At 45.8% G+C, this 22,786-nt stretch overlaps 1 protein-coding gene across 1 annotated transcript in view; it reads left to right on the top strand.

Annotated features, from left to right (window-relative positions):
• Positions 1-744: 744 nt before the first annotated feature.
• Positions 745-22,786, top strand: part of LOC137527604 (5'-nucleotidase domain-containing protein 2-like) — a 118,247-nt gene continuing 96,205 nt past the window's right edge. Inside the window, exon 1 of the mRNA XM_068248231.1 lies at positions 745-1,037. Coding sequence (XP_068104332.1) covers positions 767-1,037 — 271 coding nt within the window. The 5' untranslated portion in view covers positions 745-766. The remainder of the gene's footprint in view (positions 1,038-22,786) is intronic.

Here is a 22,786-nt window from a genome sequence, read left to right as displayed (position 1 = left end):
TATGGGAGGAGGGTGACATGGGGTACACAGATGTACTCTCAGTCAGTAGTAGAAAGGACACTTTAGGAAGGTGATGAGGTACATTGCTGAGCTCTCCTCAGTCAGTAGTAGGGGGCACACTGTAGTAAGGGAGGGTGACACAGGGTACACAGCTGAGCTGTCTTCAGCCAGTAATAGACAGCACACTACAGATTAGGGGGTGACACGGGGTACTGCCGAGCCCTCACTCAGTAGCAGGGGTACACTACAGTATATAGGTACATTGCTGAGCTCTCCTTAGTCAGTAGAGGCACTCTGCAGTATAGGGGGAGTGACAGGGCTGGTACACAGCTGAGCTGTCCTCAGTCAGTCAGTCAGTCAGTAGTAGACAGCACACACTGCAGTATAGGGGGGTGACATTGGGGTACATTGGTGAGCTCTAATTACTAGTCAGTAGTTGGGGGCACACTGCAGTAAGGGGGGGTCAGGGCTGGTACACAGCTCAGCTGTCCTCAGTCAGTCAGTAGTAGATAGCACACACAGACTGCAGTAGGGTGATACTGGGGTACACTGATGAGCCCTTAGTGACCTCACACGTCCATGCTTCGGGCGTGCCAGCCAGGCAAACAAAACAAAGACAGCTTGGCCTCGCCCCGTCCCCTCCATCTCCCTCTCCCATTGGGTAGGGTCTCTGAGCCTCAGACAGCAGCTGAGGATTCGGGGTGTGGCTTGCGGGACTTGTTGTGTTGCTGGCGGCAGCGTGTGAACCAGTGTGTGCTGCTTAGGGATGGCTGCTGTGCTGTGCCGGGTGCTGCGCTGCTCTGCCTGGAGAGGCTCGTCCTCCGCTGCCTACAGCAGTGCCAGGGATGGCTCCCCGGTCCCGGCTGCGTCCCAGGTGCCCTCCGCACCCCCCTCCCCTTCTCCCGCGCAGCCCCATCTCCATCCCTCCGGCGCCCAGAGCCAGGGGCGCCGCTTCTCCTCCGTCTCCACCGCGCCCAACATTGACACCAAGAACTTTCTGTGGTCCCGCTACTGGGATATGAAGAAACTGGTGCAAGGTACTTGTGTTTCCTGTGTGCGCTGCTAATGCCATCTGTGCAGAAAATCCCCAGAGCCAGCCTGGCCACATTATGCTGATTCTGCCCAATGGCAAAGGGCTGAGTACTTGTGCAATATGTTGATCAATGGCAAAGGGCTGAGTACTTGTGCAATATGTTGATCAATGGCAAAGGGCTGAGTACTTGTGCATTATGTTGATCAATGGCAAAGGGCTGAGTACTTGTGCATTATGTTGATCAATGGCAAAGGGCTGAGTACTTGTGCATTATGTTGATCAATGGCAAAGGGCTGAGTACTTGTGCATTATGTTGATCAATGGCAAAGGGCTGAGTACTTGTGCATTATGTTGATCAATGGCAAAGGGCTGAGTACTTGTGCATTATGCTGATCAATGGCAAAGGGCTGAGTACTTGTGCATTATGCTGATCAATGGCAAAGGGCTGAGTACTTGTGCATTATGCTGATCAATGGCAAAGGGCTGAGTACTTGTGCATTATGCTGATCAATGGCAAAGGGCTGAGTACTTGTGCATTATGCTGATCAATGGCAAAGGGCTGAGTACTTGTGCATTATGCTGATCAATGGCAAAGGGCTGAGTACTTGTGCATTATGTTGATCAATGGCAAAGGGCTGAGTACTTGTGCATTATGTTGATCAATGGCAAAGGGCTGAGTACTTGTGCATTATGTTGATCAATGGCAAAGGGCTGAGTACTTGTGCATTATGTTGATCAATGGCAAAGGGCTGAGTACTTGTGCATTATGTTGATCAATGGCAAAGGGCTGAGTACTTGTGCATTATGTTGATCAATGGCAAAGGGCTGAGTACTTGTGCATTATGTTGATCAATGGCAAAGGGCTGAGTACTTGTGCATTTATGCTGATCAATGGCAAAGGGCTGAGTACTTGTGCATTATGCTGATCAATGGCAAAGGGCTGAGTACTTGTGCATTATGTTGATCAATGGCAAAGGGCTGAGTACTTGTGCATTTATGCTGATCAATGGCAAAGGGCTGTGTACTTGTGCATTATGCTGATTTATGGCAAAGGGCTGAGTGACTTATGGGACATCTGTGAAGAATGCATAAGTAAACAGAATTGACAGCGTTCAGTGGCCTAGTGAAGGAGCTATGGGCCCCGATGCAAGTTTTACATGGGGCCATCCAATCACTCTATACATAGCAATTGATCAGATGCACCAAAACGTGCCAATAGCAACTAGTGTCAGAGGTGCAAGAATGAGATGGGGAACAGTTGGTTAATGGATTACCACTATTCAAAGTATCTATAGAAGTGATTATTTACTTATTTAAGTATTTATATAGTGCTGACATATTACGCAGCGCTGTACAGAGTATATTGTCTTGTCACTAACTGTCCCTCAGAGGGGCTCACCATCTAGTCCTTAACATAGTCATATGTATGTATCGTGTAGTGCATGTATGGTCTAGGGCCATGTTTTTGGGGGAAGCCAATTAACTTATCTGTTACATGGGGAGAACATACAAACTCCTTGCAGATGTTGACCTGGCTGGGATTCGAACTGGGGACCCAGCGCTGCAAGGCGAGAGCGCTAACCACTATGCCACCGTGCTGCCCCAGTTATTATGAGCACAGGACCGATAGAGAGCTAATACTGTAGTGTAGAAGAAGGGCCCAGATGTGGTGGCTACCTCTGCAACCCCTATTGCTACTCCCCTGACAGCATTGGTTGGCTTTTTATTATTTCTATTATTCAGACACCTGACAGTCCCTAGTATATCACTGTGCTTAGGTGTAGGACAGCATTTCCTTTTATGAAGCCAGGTTGAGATGTGATTGCTTATTGGTGATGCTGATAAGTTTTCATACTCCTCACACTGATGTGGAAGCATTATCACTCACGCCTATCCCTGGTTTTATTACTATGGTAGACATTGGGTCAGAGTTGGTTTCTAATTTTATTGCTGGTCTAAGCCACTTTCTCTGGTTAAGTCAAATGGTGACAATGCGTTAAAAAGACAATAAAGAAACAAAGTGTCCCACACAGACATGTTTTGAAACCTAAGATGTTGCACTCTTGATTTTTAGACACTTTTTTATTATTATTATTATTATTAAGTATTTATATAGCGCCGACATATTACGCAGCGCTGTACTGTACTTGTTGTTGCTTTGCTAGTCCGCATATCCACGCGGACTAGCGACAGTTGCGGCGGCTACTGTCGCCAGGCGATTGACCGCGTCAATCGCCTGGCGACATCAGCGACGGTTCGGAGTGCGCGCACGTGCAACATAGCATACTCACGGGCGACCTGTCGCCGCAACAGGCGCGCGCCGCGTGTTGCGGCGACAATTGTAGCCCGCGAGTATGGGCCATTAGATGGCGGTGAGGGATAGTTGAATTTCATGATGGGAACTGGTGGCTGGTTGCAGAGTTTTATTCTCCCCCAGTGTTTTGGGGACCTGTTTTACCTGGTTGCTGGAGTTTGATACAATATTGTAGTTGTGTGAAATTGTCCGTTTTTTTTATGCTCAGAAAATGAAATAAAAATCCTGATTCTTTTTGCCTATAGCAAAAATCTGCAGCCCAAGAAATAAACTTACTTTCTAAATGTCGGGAATAAAATAGTTGTGTCCCCCATGTGCACTCAAGATGGCAAAAAAAATTCCAACTTGCATGTAAGCTTTATGCAAATGTTGTGCAGTGTGAAGTTAGGCCAATCAGATTCAGCAGAAAGTTCATGTGATTGGCTCAGTTCCAGGTTGCATACAATTTGCATGTGAGGACTGAATTATTTGCATCCCAGTGACCATTTTTAATAGGGATGGGACAAATCCACAATTTCTTCAATTCCGAATCTAAAAAAGGTTCTCAACTATCTCGAACCTTCCGAATCCCGAATCTAATGAATTGTGCGATCCGTGGTATAGTTGCCCGCAGTATAGGTACCCAGGCATAGGTACCCACAGTATACGTAGCGAGGTAAAGGTGCCTTCAGTATAGCTAGCTAAGTATGGGTGCCTTCAATATTGGTAGCTTTCAGTATAGGTAGCAGGGTATAGGGGCCTTCAGTATAGGTAGCAGGGTATAGGGGCCTTCAGTATAGGTAGCAGGGTATAGGGGCCTTCAGTATAGGTAGCAGGGTATAGGGGCCTTCAGTATAGGTAGCAGGGTATAGGGGCCTTCAGTATAGGTAGCAGGGTATAGGGGCCTTCAGTATAGGTAGCAGGGTATAGGGGCCTTCAGTATAGGTAGCAGGGTATAGGGGCCTTCAGTATAGGTAGCAGGGTATAGGGGCCTTCAGTATAGGTAGCAGGGTATAGGGGCCTTCAGTATAGGTAGCAGGGTATAGGGGCCTTCAGTATAGGTAGCAGGGTATAGGGGCCTTCAGTATAGGTAGCAGGGTATAGGGGCCTTCAGTATAGGTAGCAGGGTATAGGGGCCTTCAGTATAGGTAGCAGGGTATAGGGGCCTTCAGTATAGGTAGCAGGGTATAGGGGCCTTCAGTATAGGTAGCAGGGTATAGGGGCCTTCAGTATAGGTAGCAGGGTATAGGGGCCTTCAGTATAGGTAGCAGGGTATAGGGGCCTTCAGTATAGGTAGCAGGGTATAGGGGCCTTCAGTATAGGTAGCAGGGTACGTGGGCCTTCAGTATAGGTAGCAGGGTACGTGGGCCTTCAGTATCGGTAGCAGGGTACGTGGGCCTTCAGTATCGGTAGCAGGGTACGTGGGCCTTCAGTATCGGTAGCAGGGTACGTGGGCCTTCAGTATCGGTAGCAGGGTACGTGGGCCTTCAGTATCGGTAGCAGGGTACGTGGGCCTTCAGTATCGGTAGCAGGGTACGTGGGCCTTCAGTATCGGTAGCAGGGTACGTGGGCCTTCAGTATCGGTAGCAGGGTACGTGGGCCTTCAGTATCGGTAGCAGGGTACGTGGGCCTTCAGTATCGGTAGCAGGGTACGTGGGCCTTCAGTATCGGTAGCAGGGTACGTGGGCCTTCAGTATCGGTAGCAGGGTACGTGGGCCTTCAGTATCGGTAGCAGGGTATGTGGGCCTTCAGTATCGGTAGCAAGGTATGTGGGCCTTCAGTATCGGTAGCAAGGTACGTGTGCCTTCAGTATCGGTAGGTAACTAGATATTGGGGCCTTCAGTATAGGTAGCAGGGTACATGTGCCTTCAGTATAGGTAGGTAGGTAAAGGGAATTTCAGTATAGGTAGCAGGGTATAGGGGCCTGTAGGTAGGTAAAGGGACCTTCAGTATAGGGGCCTGTAGGTAAAGGGACCTTCAGTATAGGTAGCAGGGTATAGGGCCTTAAGGGTAGGTAGCCCGCCCCCTCCCCCCCCCCCCCCCCCCCCCCCCCAAGCGGCCTCCTCCGTCCCCCCCCTGCCTCCTCCGCTCACCCTCCCTGCATAAATATTTACTCACCTTTCCCGTGGAGCGCAGAGCGGCAGACCTCTTTACTTCCCTGTTCCCCCTAGTGGCCGGACCGGCTTTTACTGATGATGACATTGTAACAGCCGTCACTAGAGGGAACCAGGAAGTCAGCGAGAGGTCTGCCACTCTGCGCTCCGCTCTGGATAGGTGAGTTGCTACTAACTATGCGAGCGGAGGAGGCGGCAGTGCGGGGGTGGGTCGGAGGTGGACGAGTGTGAGCGGTGGATGCGCGGCGATGTGGCGTCGGGATTCGAATTCACGAATCTCGAATATTTCCCAATATTCGAGGGATTCGTGGATTTGTCGTCCCATCCCTAATTTTAATCTTCGAGGACAGATTCAAAGATTTAAAAAAAAAAAAAAAAAAAAAAAAGGGCAGCCTGCGCAGAACACTCGAGACCACGTGAGTGTGAACACGAGTGGTGTTCACACTCACTGTTGAGGTCGACATCTGCAATGGAGGGGACTCTAGGCCACCAGCTGGAGGTGGAGCTGTGTTTTTTTCTTTTTCCTCTGAGGGGGATTTGTGTATATTTTTTAAAAATAAAGAAAACTGACATTTACCTGGGGCTTCTATCGCCCCCCCCCCCCCACCACCCCCTGCAGCTGTGCTGTCCCACGCCGTCCTCTACGATCCTCCGTTCCCTGCCACAGGTCACGGTCCAATTATTCGTCTAACTAGACAAATGCAACTGTGTGGCCTTGCTCCCGCTTGCATCTCCGGAAGCTTACTGCACAGTATGAGTATGGCGGCAGGGACTGGACAGCTGCAGCGGGGCTGGTAGAAGCCCCAGGCCTTTAAGTGTAGTGTGCTTGGTTTATTTTATTTTTTTTTTAATTTTGCTTTGAGGTAGAAAAACTTGGGAACTCTTAATTTACAAAAAAAAAAGTGTGTATATTATCTGTAAAGAATTGTCACAACACTATCTAAGGGCCCATTCAAGCTGGGGATCCCAAAACTGCTAGCATTTTGCGATGAGCATTATTTCCGTGATTAATGTGTATTTTTATTGGACAGTTTCATAATTTTTGAGATTTGCACTTCATTTTTAACAATTCAATTACAATCATTCTAAAATCATGAAAACACTGCATGCACCGTGTTTGCATTTATTGCATATCGCCAACAATCGCGGCAGTAAGGTCACTGCCATATACTCCAACATGTCCGATTTTTGCTTTCTGATCGATTTCTGTTCATTTTAATAGGAAGTCGATCAGAAAATGCTCGGTAATCAATTGGAAAGCAAATCAAACATGTTGGAGATAATCGATCTGACAGTAAATCGACCAGTAAATCTGTGTGTACCCAGCATTACTCTGTTTGGTGTTGTCTATCAAATATTAACTTCCTGACACTAAAACTATAATCAATTACAGTAAAAAAAAAATTGTAAGCATTAAAACAGTCTTTGCAATACTCAAAGATGAATCATTCAAAAGTATGGAGTGGATGTTTTCCATCACCCCAGAGACCTCATCTATGAGCTGGATTGAACTTTATGCATAACCAGTTTGATCTTAGAACCACCTTCTTCTTCTTTGCTCTATAGTTGTAGTAGAGTCCCTGGGGAAGTAGGGTAATATTTGGTGTACAGTTCAGCAGTCCTCGGAAGAAGCTGGCTCCTGGCCACAGACGCGTTGGGACGGGTCTAGTGAACATGTCTCAAGTTGACATCGTTAACTAACTCCTATTCCTGTTGAACTTTCACCTACTGGTTAATCACATTGTTGTTCTCATGTACATATATAGCAGTCACTTGTTTTCAGTATGTATTGTATTTGTTAGTCTTTGCAATCACATTAACACATGTTGTGTTTATATGGTATAATCCCTCTCTCCCTCTCTCCCTCTCTCCAAAGATGTTTTAGGGAAGGCCCACAACTGGTTTATATTATTGGTCTTTCTTGACTGCACTCTTCAAGCAGTCGCTGCTTTTCTTTAGTAGCAGCCATTTATAGCTACAACAGATGGCTCTATACAAAAATACTTTTATAGATCATTGCTGGATGTGCCCATCTGTCCTACTATGATGAAAAATACAAGAGGTACCCATGTTGTAGTCTAATTCTGACTTGGCTCTTTATGCCCACTGGATGGTCCCTTCACAAAATGTAATGTGGGCAGAACACTTATTGGCATGCTACTAGAATTATTTATCTATCCTTTTGCCTGTTTATAGTCTAACAAACTTAAATGTTTAATGTGGGGATTCCATCTAGGGGTACGCCACCCCAGTATTAGATGTCCAGTTACCCACATTAACCTGTGGGAGGGAAACTACTTCTGCTGCATCTTGGAGGTTAAAGTGGACCCAAATTAAAAATACAAGATTTCAGAAATAAAATCTATTTTCTAAATTATAATAATAAATAGCAGCCTTTTTTCAGCTGCATGATGACAAATATAAAATATTTTACATTTATTGGAGAAACCCCTCCCTTCCTTTCAAATTGCCGGAATTTTTCCGGCAAACTGGTGGAGTAAGTGGTGTCTGGCAATGGAGGAATTGCTAATGGCTGCCCCCAGTATAATCCTAGCTATGAAAAGAGAAGGGTGAAAAGCATGCACTGAAATGATGATAGGCTTGAAGAAGTGTTTATTTATCTTTGTATGTGTCAGAGTGGTGCAACTAAATATTTTTAATTAAAAAAAATGTTTGGTTTGGGTCCGCTTTAGGCCCCGTTCACACTTGCGGTTTTGTCAAAACCGCACCGGATGTCCGGACCGCACCGGAGCCGGACCGGACCTGATCCGTACGGTTCCTATCCGGATCCGGTCCGTTTGCATCCGGTGTCCGTGCGGTGTGAACACGGTTGCGGTCCGGATCCGGTTTCTTAAGGAGATACCATCCTGTAAATACCTGGGGTCTGGGAGGTCAGCAGAAGGGTCTGGGGTCATTGTTGGAGACAGGTGGACGTGTGGAGACCATCCGTGGATACAGAGACTGCAGTTGGGACCATGGATCCAGGCATTTTTTACTCGTAAACCTGGGAATTCTCTCCTTCCTGTTGTTCGGCTCCTCGTTATCAGACATCAGACATGTTGCTGCCAAAACGAGCTCCAGCATGAAATCGCTGCTGCCCCACTCTTTGAACGCTTGGCCCATGTGGTCCCCATCCAAAATGCATAGGAAGTGGGGTAGAACGTCCGGTTTTTGTAGCCAGTGTGTTGTGCGCTCTCCGGCTCTCATTGCTTTGTATTGGCCGGATGGTGCAGTCCGGCTCCGCCCCGGATACGGCTGCCGGAGGAGCCGGACCAAAAAATAGCGCATGTTGGAACGGACGCCGGAGTCCGGATCCGGTCCGGATCCGGTCCGGCAGAACGGACGCATGTGAACGGACGCATAGGCTTTCATTGCTATTGCTGTGCGTCCGTTCCGTCCGTTCTGCAAGCGGTCCGGCTCCGGCACGGCGATTCCGGACGGCCACCGCTAATGTGAACCGGGCCTTAAGCTCAGGATTTTGGTTTACAACCAATGCGTACACACATCCAGTTTTGATTGGACAATTTTTTTTTTTTTTTTTTTTTTTTTTTTTACCAACTCCATGAAGTATGAGAACTTGCCTACACAATCTCTTCATTGTATTCAAAACCTATTGGCACTCATACTACACGGAAGTGGTAAAATTGGCCAATTTTTGGTCAACTAAAATTGGATGTGTACACGCCTTGGGTCCTCTCCAGTAGGAATGATCAAAGATGCAAATACTTCTGAGTTTATGCAAATTTTTATGCGGATATATGCCGTTTGAAAATGAACCAATCCGTTTAAACCCAAGTTTAAATTGATTGGACCATTTCAAGCTGCATATATTTGCATACAAATTTGCATAATTAAGGTATAAAAAAACACATTTTTTTTTCAAGGAATACCTTTTTAATGGCTAACTGATGAAGTTAAATTATGCAAGCGTTCTGAGATCTAGTCCCCTTCTTCAGGCATATTTCAGATGTTAGCGGAAGTAACTTACACACTCCAATAAGTTCTGGGTCACCATGAGCTTGCTGGTTAGTCTGTGCCTCTCGGATTCACAAGCCCTACTGCATAGAGCCAAATTAATCCATGCCATGCACTGATGAGGATCAAACAATCCAAAACAGTCTGTATGCATGTTGGATTATTATGGCTCTGTACAAATTAACAAGCTGACACATCATTGCATTCCAGCGGTTCTGGAGGTTTGTTTAGCTTCTAAGGGTGCAATGGTTAATTTGCATATATTCAGCAGCAGTGGCGTAGCTATGGAGCTTTGGGCCCCGATGCAAGTTTTACAATGGGGCCCCCCAAGCACTCTAAACATAACAATTGATGTGGCGCACCAAAACCTGCCAATGGCAACTACAGTGTCAGAGGTGCAAGAAGGGGAAGGGGAGCAGTTTGTTAATGATTACCACTATTCAAAGTATCTATAGAAGTAATTATTACCAGCACAGGACCAATAGAGAGCTAATACTGTAGTTGAGGGAGGGCCCTTTGGGGCCCCTCTGGCCCAAGGGCCCCGATGCGGTCGCTACCTCTGCACCCTCTATTGCTATGCCCCTGTTCAGCAGTGTTTGGTCTGGGAGACATCTAAAGCTCACTCCAACCTGAATTATCGCAAATTCTTTCTGTTTTAGGAAAGCAAACTTTTGTTTTTCTTAACATCTTAGTAAGGGGGCTTTTAGGACCATTGTAGTCCCTTACACACTCCAGTGAGTTCTGGGTCACCATGAGCTTGCTGGTTAGTCTGTGCCTAGCGGAAGTAAAACGCTGATGCAGGTAAATGGTAAACAAAAAGATGACGGTTGCCTAGATCCCAGAAGGCTTGCATAATTAAACTTAGAAGGTATTACTTTTACAAAACTTTTTTTTTTTTTTTTTTTCCCTACCTACTTTGATTTGTTTGCGTAATGCTGGGAATACACAGCTCGGTTCTGAGCCATTTAGATGGCTCGATAGATAATTTCCGACACGACCGATCTCCCGCCCGATCGTTTCGCCATTCGATTCCGCATTGAGGACAATGCGGAAGATAAGAGAATCGCCTGCGGAATCAAGCGGCAAAATCGAGCAGTGTATGCCCAGCATAACACGGCACAAACTTTTTTGCTACTATCATACATTTGCATCAACTCAGAGAAATTTAAATATCCTTGATCATCGCTACTATTCTGTGAGATACTGTAAAGCCCAATCTACAGGGAGTCCCGTCTCCCTAATGGATAATTTAATTGGGTCTTTAGAACAGATCCTAGGTGGTTCTTTTTAATGAACATTTTAATTTCTATTTCTGATGAGGAACATATGTTAGTTTGTACTACAGATTTATAACTGGCCTCGCCTTTTGCTTTGTGTTAGTCGTTACATACTCAGACATTTACCTGTCATGTGACTAATGGACATTTAATGCAAGCAAACCAATTATAGCCTGTCAGTTTGTTCACACAGCAGGTTATAGTCACGTTTGCTCACTCCTGTAGAATGTCCTCTCTGAATTTACAGTAAGGGCCTGTTCACACTATATGCGTTCCTAGCCGTTTTCAGGGAACGCGTACTGGAACAAAAAACGCATAGAAACGGCTCCTAATGCTTTTGAATGGGCTAGTTCACATGTATGCGTATGAGACGCATACGTTTCTCATCCGCATTGCTGCACGCAGTTCTGTGCGATACGCATAAAAACGGACGCAATGAAAGTCTATGGACGCGTATCAAAAACGCGTACTATTGCGTTTTTAGCGTCCGTTTTCCTCTGCGGTTCCCATAATTCTTTTTTTTCCCCTGGGTCACGTGTTTGTGCAAAACGCAATAGAAAACGCATTCAAACGCAAGAAAAACGCATGCGTTTTTCAACTTGCGTTTCTTTGAATTTATACGCGTTCTACAAACGCAGCAAGTATGAACAGGCCCTAACACTTTATTTGCAAACCATTTGTTTCAATTGCAAACTTTGTTTTCCTGTCAGTGTTTCCCCAGATTCTAGGACTGTACAGTGTCAGCATATTCTGTGGCACTTCAAGTGCAGTGACACAACTGGCTCTTACAATTACATGATACAAACAGGGCTAATTATAGGTACAATGCACAGACACCAAACATATCTGGTAGGAGATACTTAGATAATACATAATGTACAACAGTATGTAAAGAGCCCATTTCCATTGACTCACAAGCATTCTGAGTAAGGTTTTGAATGTCTTTTGAATGCGAGTTTTTTTCTCTTCTGATTTTAAATCTCGCTGGCAATGGGACATCGCTGTCGTGGGTGGTGGCGTCGCTAGGTCGATTTCTGATAGATTTCAACAGGTAAGCTAATTGGTAATTGGCCTGTGATGTATGAGTAGGTAACAGATTTTTCTCTGATTAAAAACCCCATAAGTGAGGGCCCTGTCACACTGGAGAGCGTTCTTTGTGGGTTTAAAAAAAAAAAAAAAAAAAAAAAAGGCTTGCATTAAAATCCCTGCAATTGCATATTTTTTATTTTTTTTTTAACGCAAATGCAGCTATTTCGCCTTGATTTTACTGCAAGTCAATGGAAGTGGTGGTTTTTCTTAAAAAAAAAAAGAAAGAAAAGCGACCCGAATTGCGATCAGGCCAGCCGCCAGGAGGTCCATGCAGAGCATTGCGCACAGCGGGCGATATCACTCACCTCCCGAGTGATCCACGCGCTTGCGTCCATTCCTTTTCATGCCTACGGAGGCTCTACATCCCCCTGGTGAAATCTCTAAGTCGTCATGACAGCCGGCAATCTCGCTATAGGGTTACAGTGCCATCCGGAGGATGGAGGGAGAACTGCAGCGCTGGATTCCAGGGAGGTAAGTGCAGGAGTTGCCCCAGGCTCGCTTGTGGTATGATTTTGTTTGTATTTTTTTTTCTTGCTTTTAGGGTCTAAAAGCACATGAGAAAATTGTACAGCTTTTAGACCCTAAAATCAGGAAGGAATCATACCGCCAGGGAGGTTTTTTTTTTTTTTTTATTTTTTTTTTTTTGCATTGTGATGGGATGCAATGCTCCTGTCACATCCCACTGCAACAAACAAAACAATAAAGACCCTACGGAGTGCGGCGGCAGGGTAATATAGCGCCGCCCCCAGCTCAGTGACATGCTCCCTGGTGGGCAGGAAGTACGTCATTGGGATTCCTGTTGGTGCGCTCCAACGCACTGAGCTTTATTGTTTACACTATGTGCATCGCCTATGGGCTTTCATTGCTCCAAGCACCGTGCTTGCAGCAACACGCCTTGCGTTAGATCAGACACTTGCTGCGGTCCCTTGCAGGGCGCCTGAAGTGTGAAGTCTCCATAGACTTTCGTTGTTTTTGCAGCTTCTTGCGGCACTATAGGGTAACGCAATGCAGGTTTACTCTGCAAGTGTAAAAGGGGCATGAAATGTGTGGAGCTATGTGTTGGAATTATGCCCTCTACTACATCATCAGATAGGACAGTTGCATTAGGCGACTGTCTGTCTCCAAGCTCCTGCCAGGGATCGGATCACCTGGCTGCCGGTGCTTACCCCCTGTGGCCCACCACTCCTCAAGTCTGCTATCTAATGGTACGAGGGAAGACTCTTGCTTGGCAGTATATCGTATATTGTACACAACAGCACACAAATGGTTTTTGGGCGCTTCCTCAGGTGTACCTGAGGGACAGTGAAGAGCTTAAACATCTGTGTGCTGTTGTGTACAATTTATGGTATATTGCCAATCGAGTGCTTCACTCGTTTCATTTTATCTGAACCTCACGGATATGGATGGTCCCATAAAACCAAAATCAGAAACCCACTACAGTTATTTTCACATTCCCTGTGCAGATTCTGAACATGACTCTGCAGAGAGCCTGTGCTGACAACCGGGGAGAACGGTGTACATTATGGTGATTCACAATCTTAAATGGTGCAAAATTTGAATGTCGCTCACGTTTCTAGGATGCAGCCCTAGTGTTAGACTGACAGCTCACTGTTTCTGCAAAACAAACAAGTCTTGCGCTCTTGTGCTTCTGTTTTGCCCGGAGTTTAGTGGCCTGGGGGATTTTATAGGTAATGAGCTTCATGTATGACCCCATCCTGCCTGTAGGTCACTGGAAAGTGCATGTTGTTTGGTTTTTGCAGTGTACTGTTGTATGGGGAGATGCTGCTGAGCAGGATTCTTGCTGTGCCTTTGTGTTGGCGCTCTTTGTCCGCAGTCCAGCCTGCAATGTGAATGTAATTAAGATGCAGGCTGCTCTTCTCATTCCTGTGGTTGGCTATATTGCCAGTATTTTTCACCCATCATTGGCTTCAGGGAAGGTTAGCTGTTTGGAGATTAAGTTTGCATTTTATTAGAATTGCTGCAGTGTAATATTGTCACTGTGTAAGTGTTACTCACTGTGTAGTGTCCAGACAGTGAGCAGATCTGAAAAGTGCTGGGAATGCAAAGAGAAATGAGTCATGCTATCCCCTGAAGTGAGGGAGAGAAAATTGGAGTTACAAACTAGGCCTTTTAATTGGTTAACAAAATAAAATGTATGTAGGGGCTAGGCTAGCAAGATATCATTTATTTTTAATTTTTTGTAAGGCTTGTTTAAATGTGAAATAAGTCTACCCCAAAGCATTTCCATTTTTGGCAGCATTTAAAATTAGTTGAACTCTGTGCAGAAAGCAAGGGTATGGATGTGCTTAAAACCATGGCTTTCTATTTTTTTTTGCTTAATCAATTTTAGCTAGTTCTTTGGGGCCAGTGACGCCATATACAATGGTAGAACCAGAGGTGTCACCTTCCCTCTGTGTGTCATGCCTGTGGTGAGCTTGGATCACCTCCCAGGGATGAGCTCCGGATCAAATTCAGATGAAATCTGAGTTTCATTCGTATTTCATCCTCCTCCTAATTTAGTGCAGCTGAGCGGGTGTGTGCAGCAGGGCCGGGCCGAGGCATAGGCTGGAGAGGCTCCAGCCTCAGGGTGCAGTGTAGGAGGGTGCACAATTCATTCAGCTGTCATTCCTAATTGTGTATGAAGCAGAGAGAAATAAGAAAAGGGGATGCATAGCTGTGACTGCAAGCCAGATAACTAGATATTAAGGTGTTGGGGAGGTTGTGGGCCTCTTAGTCTAATAGCAATCAGTGTGTGACAGCTGGGGTGAGAGGGATGGAGGGGTGCACTTTGGTGTCTCAGCCTTGGGTGCTGGAGGAGCTTGTCCCTGCTCTGGTGTGCAGGGGGGGAGGGGGTGTTAAACTTTACCCAGCAGCCTCCTTCTTCTTTAACCCATCCCACAGCGTCCGTTCCAAGCCTCGTCACGGGACTACTACGCTTTCTCCTTCATCCCAGAGTTTTTCAGAAAAACTGATTTGTTTGGCACGGATCCGATCTGAAACTGGACGCATTGTTTACAAGGAAATATGGTAGCCTCCATATCCCACTCACCTCAGATTCCCTTTAAAGATTAGTCTTGTTACTGTCTGAGTTGCTCAGTTCCTGCCATAATCCTAGTCTAGTTTCCTTATCCTAGTGGAAGGCCAGTTTTGGGAGGATGCCAAACAACTTGCCATGTTTTTGGGATGTAGAAGGAAACCGGAACTCCCAGAGGAAACTCCTACAAACTCAATATAGCATTTATTTTCTGGAGTAGCTTAATTTCCTCACTAGAAAGCACTAACGTGTGATAACGTGCTGTTCTGAATGGGTACCTCCTTGCAAAACTTGCCCTATCTCTGTAGGCAATTGCAGTAAAGGGTTTGGTAATGCTTTAGGCCACGGTCACAGTGACCATTGTGTGCAGGAATGCAACACAATGGATCAGGACAAAGTATTTTTTTGTATCTGGTACAATGAAGCATACAGTTAATGAGAAGTATGCTTCACTGTACTGGTTTAGTGGTAAAGCACCTCATGCAGTGTATTACTATATGGCAACACGCTGAACATTGCATAGATGTTGCATTGCAGTGTGGTAAGCAGTTACGTAGCTGCAGTTGCAACACACCACTGTGAATGTGGTCTTAGGCTGTGTGTGTGTGTGTGTGTGTGTGTGTTTTTTTGTGTCAGGGATTACACTTGTACCTGTTGGGAATGTGCTTGCCGTGTAATATGTGCATTTTGTCAGCCATTAACTAATTCATCTTTTTTTACATTGGCCCGTGCTTCAGAATGAGGAATTATTGATTTTATAATGCGCCAACATATTCTGTAGTACTGTTAAAAGTAACCTTTATGAGTTGTGTGGAAAAGTAGGGTTTTTATTTACACCATACACAATCACAAAGGGCTGAAGAAAACGCAGCAGCCCCATAGCCTGTACACACTGCTGCGCTTGCGTTGCGTTTTTAAAAAACGCAAGGTCTTTTGAAAAAGAATGAAAATCGTGATGACTTGTACACACTGGTGCGATGCGTTTTTAGAAAAACGCAATCGCAGTGCCTGCTGCGCTTTTTTAAGCGCAGAGCATGAAAAACGCATGCGCTTGCGTTTTTGCCTGCGTTTTTCAGAAGTCAGTATCCCAGAAGACTCTGCAATCTCCTGATTCCTGTTGAAATGTAAACTAGAAAAAAAACAAAGGATTCTTTAGCCAATCAGCAATTACAAGAAAAACGCAAACGCACAAAAAACGCAGGCAAAAGCGCATGCGTTTTTAAAACTCCAGGCACTTTAAAAAAGCATGCGCTTGCGATTTTGCTTGCGTTTTTCAGTGTGTACAGGCCCTACTTGCGTTTTTTAATTTCTTGGACTCAGATGTGGAGATATTTTGTGCTTGAGTACCCAGGGCTTCACACCTGCCACATATTGTGAGACTAGTCCAGCTCTCATTAGTTTTTAATGCCTTTTTATAATATGGAGACCCTGACAGAAGGCATGGTAACTTTTATTCTAATGCTTAGGGCTCTGAAGGTTTGTGGGTGGCTGCAGAGGGAATTGTGACAAGGTGATCTGACTGATCTCTGGGAGGAAACTAGAACTGACCCCACTGCACTTCACATTTTAACCGAAATAGTATTTCATTTTTTTTTTTTTTTTTTTTTTACTGGTTGTGGTGGGTTTTTTTTTTTTTTTCTCCCCCTTCTGTTTTGCAGAGGCCATTAGTCTCAGTGAGATATGCCACACTGCCTGCTGTGTGATGCGGTGGAAGTGGTCAGGACGACGTAGAGGTGGGTTGCCGCATGGTACGACTCTTAGGGCCAGAGCCCACTAAAGTAGTTGTATCTGTTTTTCAGTTAAACATCAATGTTACAGATGCTGAAAAGCAGATACAACTGCGTTAGTGGGCGCAGGCCCTTACCGTGCGGCACGGCAGACATTTGCATTGAGTCTATGGCACTGCAACAATCTTTAGTGTTGCTGTGGTGGCGGCATTGCGCCAATTAGAAGGAAAAGTGTGACTGACTTCCTGTCTGGCAGGGAGCACGTCACTGTTCGGGGAATGATGTGGTGCGATTGTCCAGTCCCGGGCTCCCCTGCCACAGGACAATCTTACTACGGCAGGACCCGTATGCAGTTATCTTCCGAGTTTTCTCCTAGGAGATTTTTCATCTGTTTAACTTTTTCCACACTTTGCGATTGAAAAAGTACCAAAAAGTTGGTTGGAAACATCAAAACTATTAAGTATTTTCTTTCTTGCTGGTTATTTTAAAAGGTATTTTAATACTTCGGAGAAAACTCGTGGAAAACGTCAGTTGCATATGGGACCAAGTGTAAAATTAGCCTAAAACACTTCCTTTCATTTGAACGGAAAGCGCCTGATTGCATTTGAACATTAAAGACCTGTGGGAACTGGCCTTTATGTAATCTGCACTGACTTCTCCTGTGTGAAATTAGCAATCCCTCTGCCATGTTTGAGTGCTGCAGTACTACTTAAGGTGCGTACACACATGCGACTATAGTCATTTGAAACAATCGTTCCCTGATCGTTTCAAACGACGATCGTTTAAAAAAAAAAGCAGCCAACGACTATTAAGTCTAACGACGGACGAGCTAGATCGGTAAAAACGAACGATCTAGCTTGGCAGATTTTTTCAACGACGATCGTTTGCAAAAGTAGTACATCGTTGGAAACTATCGTCCGTACTAGACTTGACATGCGCATTTCACTATTTCTCCATGGAACTTTTCAGTTATATGCGCAGGCGCAATAGTTGCTTTTATGTGATGTAACGTTCGTTCTAACGATCTGATCGTTACACACCTTTTAAAACTAGCTTTACTTAGGTCGTTCTTTCATCAGTTAAAAGTTCGTTCATCGTTGACAACGAACGATCGTTGTCGCATGTGTGTACGTAGCATTACACTATAGTACAGCATAAAGAAGTCAACTACCTGGAAGACAACAACCTCACCATGTAGTATCTCAGTGCTTTTATAAATGAAGAATAATATTCCAGAAAGTTTCAAAACCAGGTTAGTATCTTTCACATACAGAGTGCCCTTTAGTGCTGCTCAGGTATTTTTTTTGCCCTGGCAGTCCAATGGTTGTCTTGTTTATAGTTGCAGTTTGATCCCTGCTGTTGTCTACTGGTCCTCTTCATTGTTACCTCAGTTCTCCCAGCCAGCAGGAAGAGGAAGTCTGCAGCCGGCGGCTTTATATAGAAGGCAGCCTGCACCGCTTGGGAGCTGTAGATCCACAAACAAATTTGGCTGAACATTCAGAAGACAACTTTGTACAAGTACAGGATAAAACGATTTAGTTTAATTGAAGACTGCAGAGTTACGTCCTGTGCCAATTTTTTTTTTTTTTTTTTTTTTTTCTGCGTGCCCACTGAGCTTGGCAATTATCTCCTGTAATCCTTTTAGTGGCCGTTCTCCTGCATGATGCTGGCAGGGGATGCTGGAGAGACGTTGCAGGCGGCACGTACAGGGAGGGGTAGCAGCTCTCACATATAGGGAGAATCTGACTCATTTCTGGCTCTATGTTCTCCTATTACTGCCTAGGAATTTGTCATATAGGTAATGGCTGCTAAATACAAAAATAAATCAATAAAAAATTCTTTTTTCTTTAAAAAATAAAAAATCCGAGCTTAACCTTTTTTTTTGCCATTGCTTGGCAACACAAATGCATGTTTATGCCCATATCATTCAAGGACCTCACATGAGACAGCAGGCCTGGTTAATTAAATATAGATGTGCACAATTCTACACCCTTTTTTAATACATTAAGGCTGCTTACACACCAAGACGTTACAGGCGCACGTTAGTGCGCCTGTAACGCTCCCCCAACGCACAGCAATGTAACACAAGTGGGCTGTTCACACAGCCCACGTTGCGTTACATGTAACGCTGCACGTTCGGTGCAAAGTGCAGCATGCTACGGCGTTGGAGCGGCTATAGCCGCGTTAGACTGTTTGCACATGCGCAGTGGGGAGCGGAGAGGAGGCGGGGAGAGCCAGCTACAGTAGCCGCGCACATGGCTACTTAATATTCACTGCACTGGCGGTAGCTGATTGGCCGGCGGGACCACGTGATGCGGAGTGTCTCGCTCCGCATCACGTGGTCCCGCTGGCCAATCAGCGCCACTCTGGGAGACATTATAGGAATCGAGCCGCCGAACGCGGCTCACTCTACCGTCGGCTTTTGCAGCACCATACGTTGTGTTAGGTGCACGTTATGCGACCTTAACGTGGCACCTAACACAACGTCTTGGTGTGCAAGAAGCCTAAAGGTAAAGCTGAGTACTCACCTGACTGTCCAGGAAAATGGATCCCAACGACGTCCTCTGAAGACAAGCCTACCCTGATCCATCCCCCTGCCTGAAGGTGCACATGACGTGTACGTGTGTGTGTGTGTGTGTGTGTGTGTGTGTGTGTGTGTGTGTGTGTGTGTGTGTGTGTGTGTGTGTACGGAAAGTCAAGCAGTCGTATTACTTTGTGGAGATCTTTAACAGCCAATCTGCCACGACGGTCGTTGTTGCTGCACGTTAAAACATCGTTCCTATAATCTCAAAACCTGTACTCGTGCAAACGATTGTTCATTTCAGTAAATCGCCGGGCGTCAAAAAAATTTAGTTGGTACGGGATTTTAGATCAGTACATTTATATTGCGCTTTTTCTCCTGGTGGACTCAAAGCGCCAGAGCTGCAGCCACTGGGACGCGCTCTATAGGCAGTAGCAGTGTTAGGGAGACTTGCCCAAGGTCTCCTACTGAATAGGTGCTGGCTTACTGAACAGGCAGAGCTGAGATTCGAACCTAGGTCGCTACCCATTACACCATCCAGCCACCACATTAAAGTGGATCCAAGATGAAAAACTTAACTATAACAAGTAACTTGCCTATATATCTTGTATAAAGTTGAGTGAGTTTACACAGCAAATCTAGCTGCAAACAGCTTCAACAGTTTATGATTTATTCCTGTGATACGAGAGCGGCCATGTTCTGTTTGTCACATTACACACAGGCAAGCTGATCTGCATCTCCAGTGCTCAGCCTGTGAAAACTTCACTCCCCTCTCCTCCTCCCCTCTGCCTCTTAAATCTCTGGCTAGTAACCTCCTCCACCTCTTGCCCAGACTGAGCTCCCATAAGCCCTTGCTACATGAGTCTGAGAGTGCCAAGGCACTCTGGAGAAGCTGTGGGTGAGGCTTGTTTAGTTTATAGGGAATTAGAGTATTAAAATAAAGTGTTTGGCTTGAGGAATGCCCTATAAACTGTATGAAAGTAACACAATTATGCAATGAGTAAAAGTTTTTATCTTGGATTCACTTTAAATCCAGTGAAAATCTGTCAAAACAAAAACAAACTCTAAATCTGATCCTTTTTTTTTGACTATCTAACGTTGATCAGGATCGGCAGCTACATTCACAGCTTCTGAATGGGACAGATCAGGGGAAAGACCCCTTTAGCTATAGATGGGATCTGATCTGAGGGTCAGTGTTGCCAACTCATCCCTTTAATTACTGACACATATGAATTAAACAGGTTTTGTGGCTAGGTAGATGCCGTTAAGGCACTGATTATGTGCAAATAGCCCCAGAACCTGTATAACTTAGATGTGTCAGTAATTAAAGGGATGAGTTGGCAACACTGCTGAGGGTGTATGTAACCACCTCTTTATAAAGAGGATAGTGCTGGAAGGACGGCATTGATCATAGAACTTCCTTGTAGTTAAAATGATACTGCACTGCTGAAGAGTGTGGCAGTTATAATTTAAACATCTAAAATGGTTATGGATGATGATCTAGTGTGGCTTATGCATTTGGCTAATTCACATTAGAAGTTACTGGTTTTCTAGTCACAAGTTTACTATTGCACAGTGAAGCATGAGCCATGACCTTTATAAGATGGATGTAATTACTGGGTGCCAAGAGTATTTATTTCAGGTTTTGGCAAGGGGTGTTTTTTTTTTTTTTTTTTTTTTTTTTTTTTTCTTCCCAGTTTTCCTGCAATTATCCAGTGTTTTAAACCAAGTGCTTATTGGTACTGTAACTGCTTAGGGCAAACTGCTTTGGATTTTGCTGATTAAGGAATTGCTGGAAAATTACTGTTAAAAAAATTCCCGGAAACCACATTTTTCCATGGAGGTGCTCGCCAAACCCTGCTTGGCTTTTGTCATGTACTGTTGCTCTAATCCACACAGGTATGCACAGCCCCACTCTGTCTGCATTTTAATGCGATAATGGCTGGACTGAAGCATGACCATGTGTGAACCTAGCCTTATTGTGTGGTTGGGTGGTCAGGTGTCCTAGGTGCAGGTACTCTGATTCTTCACATCCTTTGTCTCCAGCCTCTCTGTGCCTATAGCGTGGGCCCCCTGGGTCTCCAGTCCCCCTGTACCTATAGCGTGGGCCCCCTGGGTCTCCAGTCCCCCTGTACCTGTAGCGTGGGCCCCCTTGGTCTCCAGTCCCTCTGTACCTGTAGCGTGGGCCCCCTTGGTCTCCAGCCCCTCTGTACCTATAGCGTGGGCCCCCTTGGTCTCCAGCCCCTCTGTACCTATAGCGTGGGCCCCCTTGGTCTCCAGCCCCTCTGTACCTATAGCGTGGGCCCCCTTGGTCTCCAGCCCCTCTGTACCTATAGCGTGGGCCCCCTTGGTCTCCAGCCCCTCTGTACCTATAGCGTGGGCCCCCTTGGTCTCCAGCCCCTCTGTACCTATAGCGTGGGCCCCCTTGGTCTCCAGCCCCTCTGTACCTATAGCGTGGGCCCCCTTGGTCTCCAGCCCCTCTGTACCTATAGCGTGGGCCCCCTTGGTCTCCAGCCTCTCTGTACCTATAGCGTGGGCCCCCTTGGTCTCCAGCCCCTCTGTACCTGTAGCGTGGCCCCCCCTGGTCTCCAGCCTCACTGTACCTGTAGCGTGGGCCCCCTTGGTCTCCAGCCTCTCTGTACCTGTAGCGTGCCCCCCCCCCTTGGTCTCCAGCCTCTCTGTACCTGTAGCGTGGCCCCCCCTTGGTCTCCAGCCTCTCTGTACCTGTAGCGTGGCCCCCCCTTGGTCTCCAGCCTCTCTGTACCTGTAGCGTGGCCCCCCCCCTTGGTCTCCAGCCTCTCTGTACCTGTAGCGTGGCCCCCCCCTTGGTCTCCAGCCTCTCTGTACCTATAGCGTGGCCCCCCTTGGTCTCCAGCCTCTCTGTACCTATAGCGTGGGCCCCCTTGGTCTCCAGCCTCTCTGTACCTATAGCGTGGGCCCCCTTGGTCTCCAGCTTCTCTGTACCTATAGCGTGGGCTCCCTTGGTCTCCAGCCTCTCTGTACCTAATAGTGTAGTCCTCAAACTGTTTACAGTATCAACCATGAAAAGTTGGACATTGCCCACCATATTCTGTGACATTTCAGTAGCATCATCTTTTGGGTCCAGTTCATTTAGCTCTGTAGAATGTTGTAGTTCTAAAAACAAAAACAAAAAAAACCCCTCTATTTAAAAATGTGCTGCTCTAAATCCTTGCTAAAATACACAATTCTTTGAATAAGATTACTTCTGTTCCATAATACAGGGAGTGCAGAATTATTAGGCAACTTCCTTTCCTTTGGCAAAATGGGTTAAAAGAAGGACTTGACAGGCTCAGAAAAGTCAAAAATAGTGAGATATCTTGCAGAGGGATGCAGCACTCTTAAAATTGCAAAGCTTCTGAAGCGTGATCATCGAACAATCAAGCGTTTCATTCAAAATGGTCAACAGGGTTGCAAGAAGCGTGTGGAAAAACCAAGACGCAAAATAACTGCCCATGAACTGAGAAAAGTCAAGCGTGCAGCTGTCAAGATGCCACTTGCCACCAGTTTGGCCATATTTCAGAGCTGCAACATCACTGGAGTGCCCAAAAGCACAAGGTGTGCAATACTCAGACATGGCCAAGGTAAGCAAGGCTGAAAGACGACACCACTGAACAAGACGCACAAGCTGAAACGTCAAGACTGGACCAAGAAATATCTCAAGACTGATTTTTCTAAAGTTTTATGGACTGATGAAATGAGTGA

Source organism: Hyperolius riggenbachi, chromosome 8, assembly GCF_040937935.1.
Source record: "Hyperolius riggenbachi isolate aHypRig1 chromosome 8, aHypRig1.pri, whole genome shotgun sequence".
Taxonomy (NCBI): domain Eukaryota; kingdom Metazoa; phylum Chordata; class Amphibia; order Anura; family Hyperoliidae; genus Hyperolius; species Hyperolius riggenbachi.
Note: the sequence above shows the minus strand (reverse complement) of the source record. Positions and strands in the feature narration are given on the sequence as shown.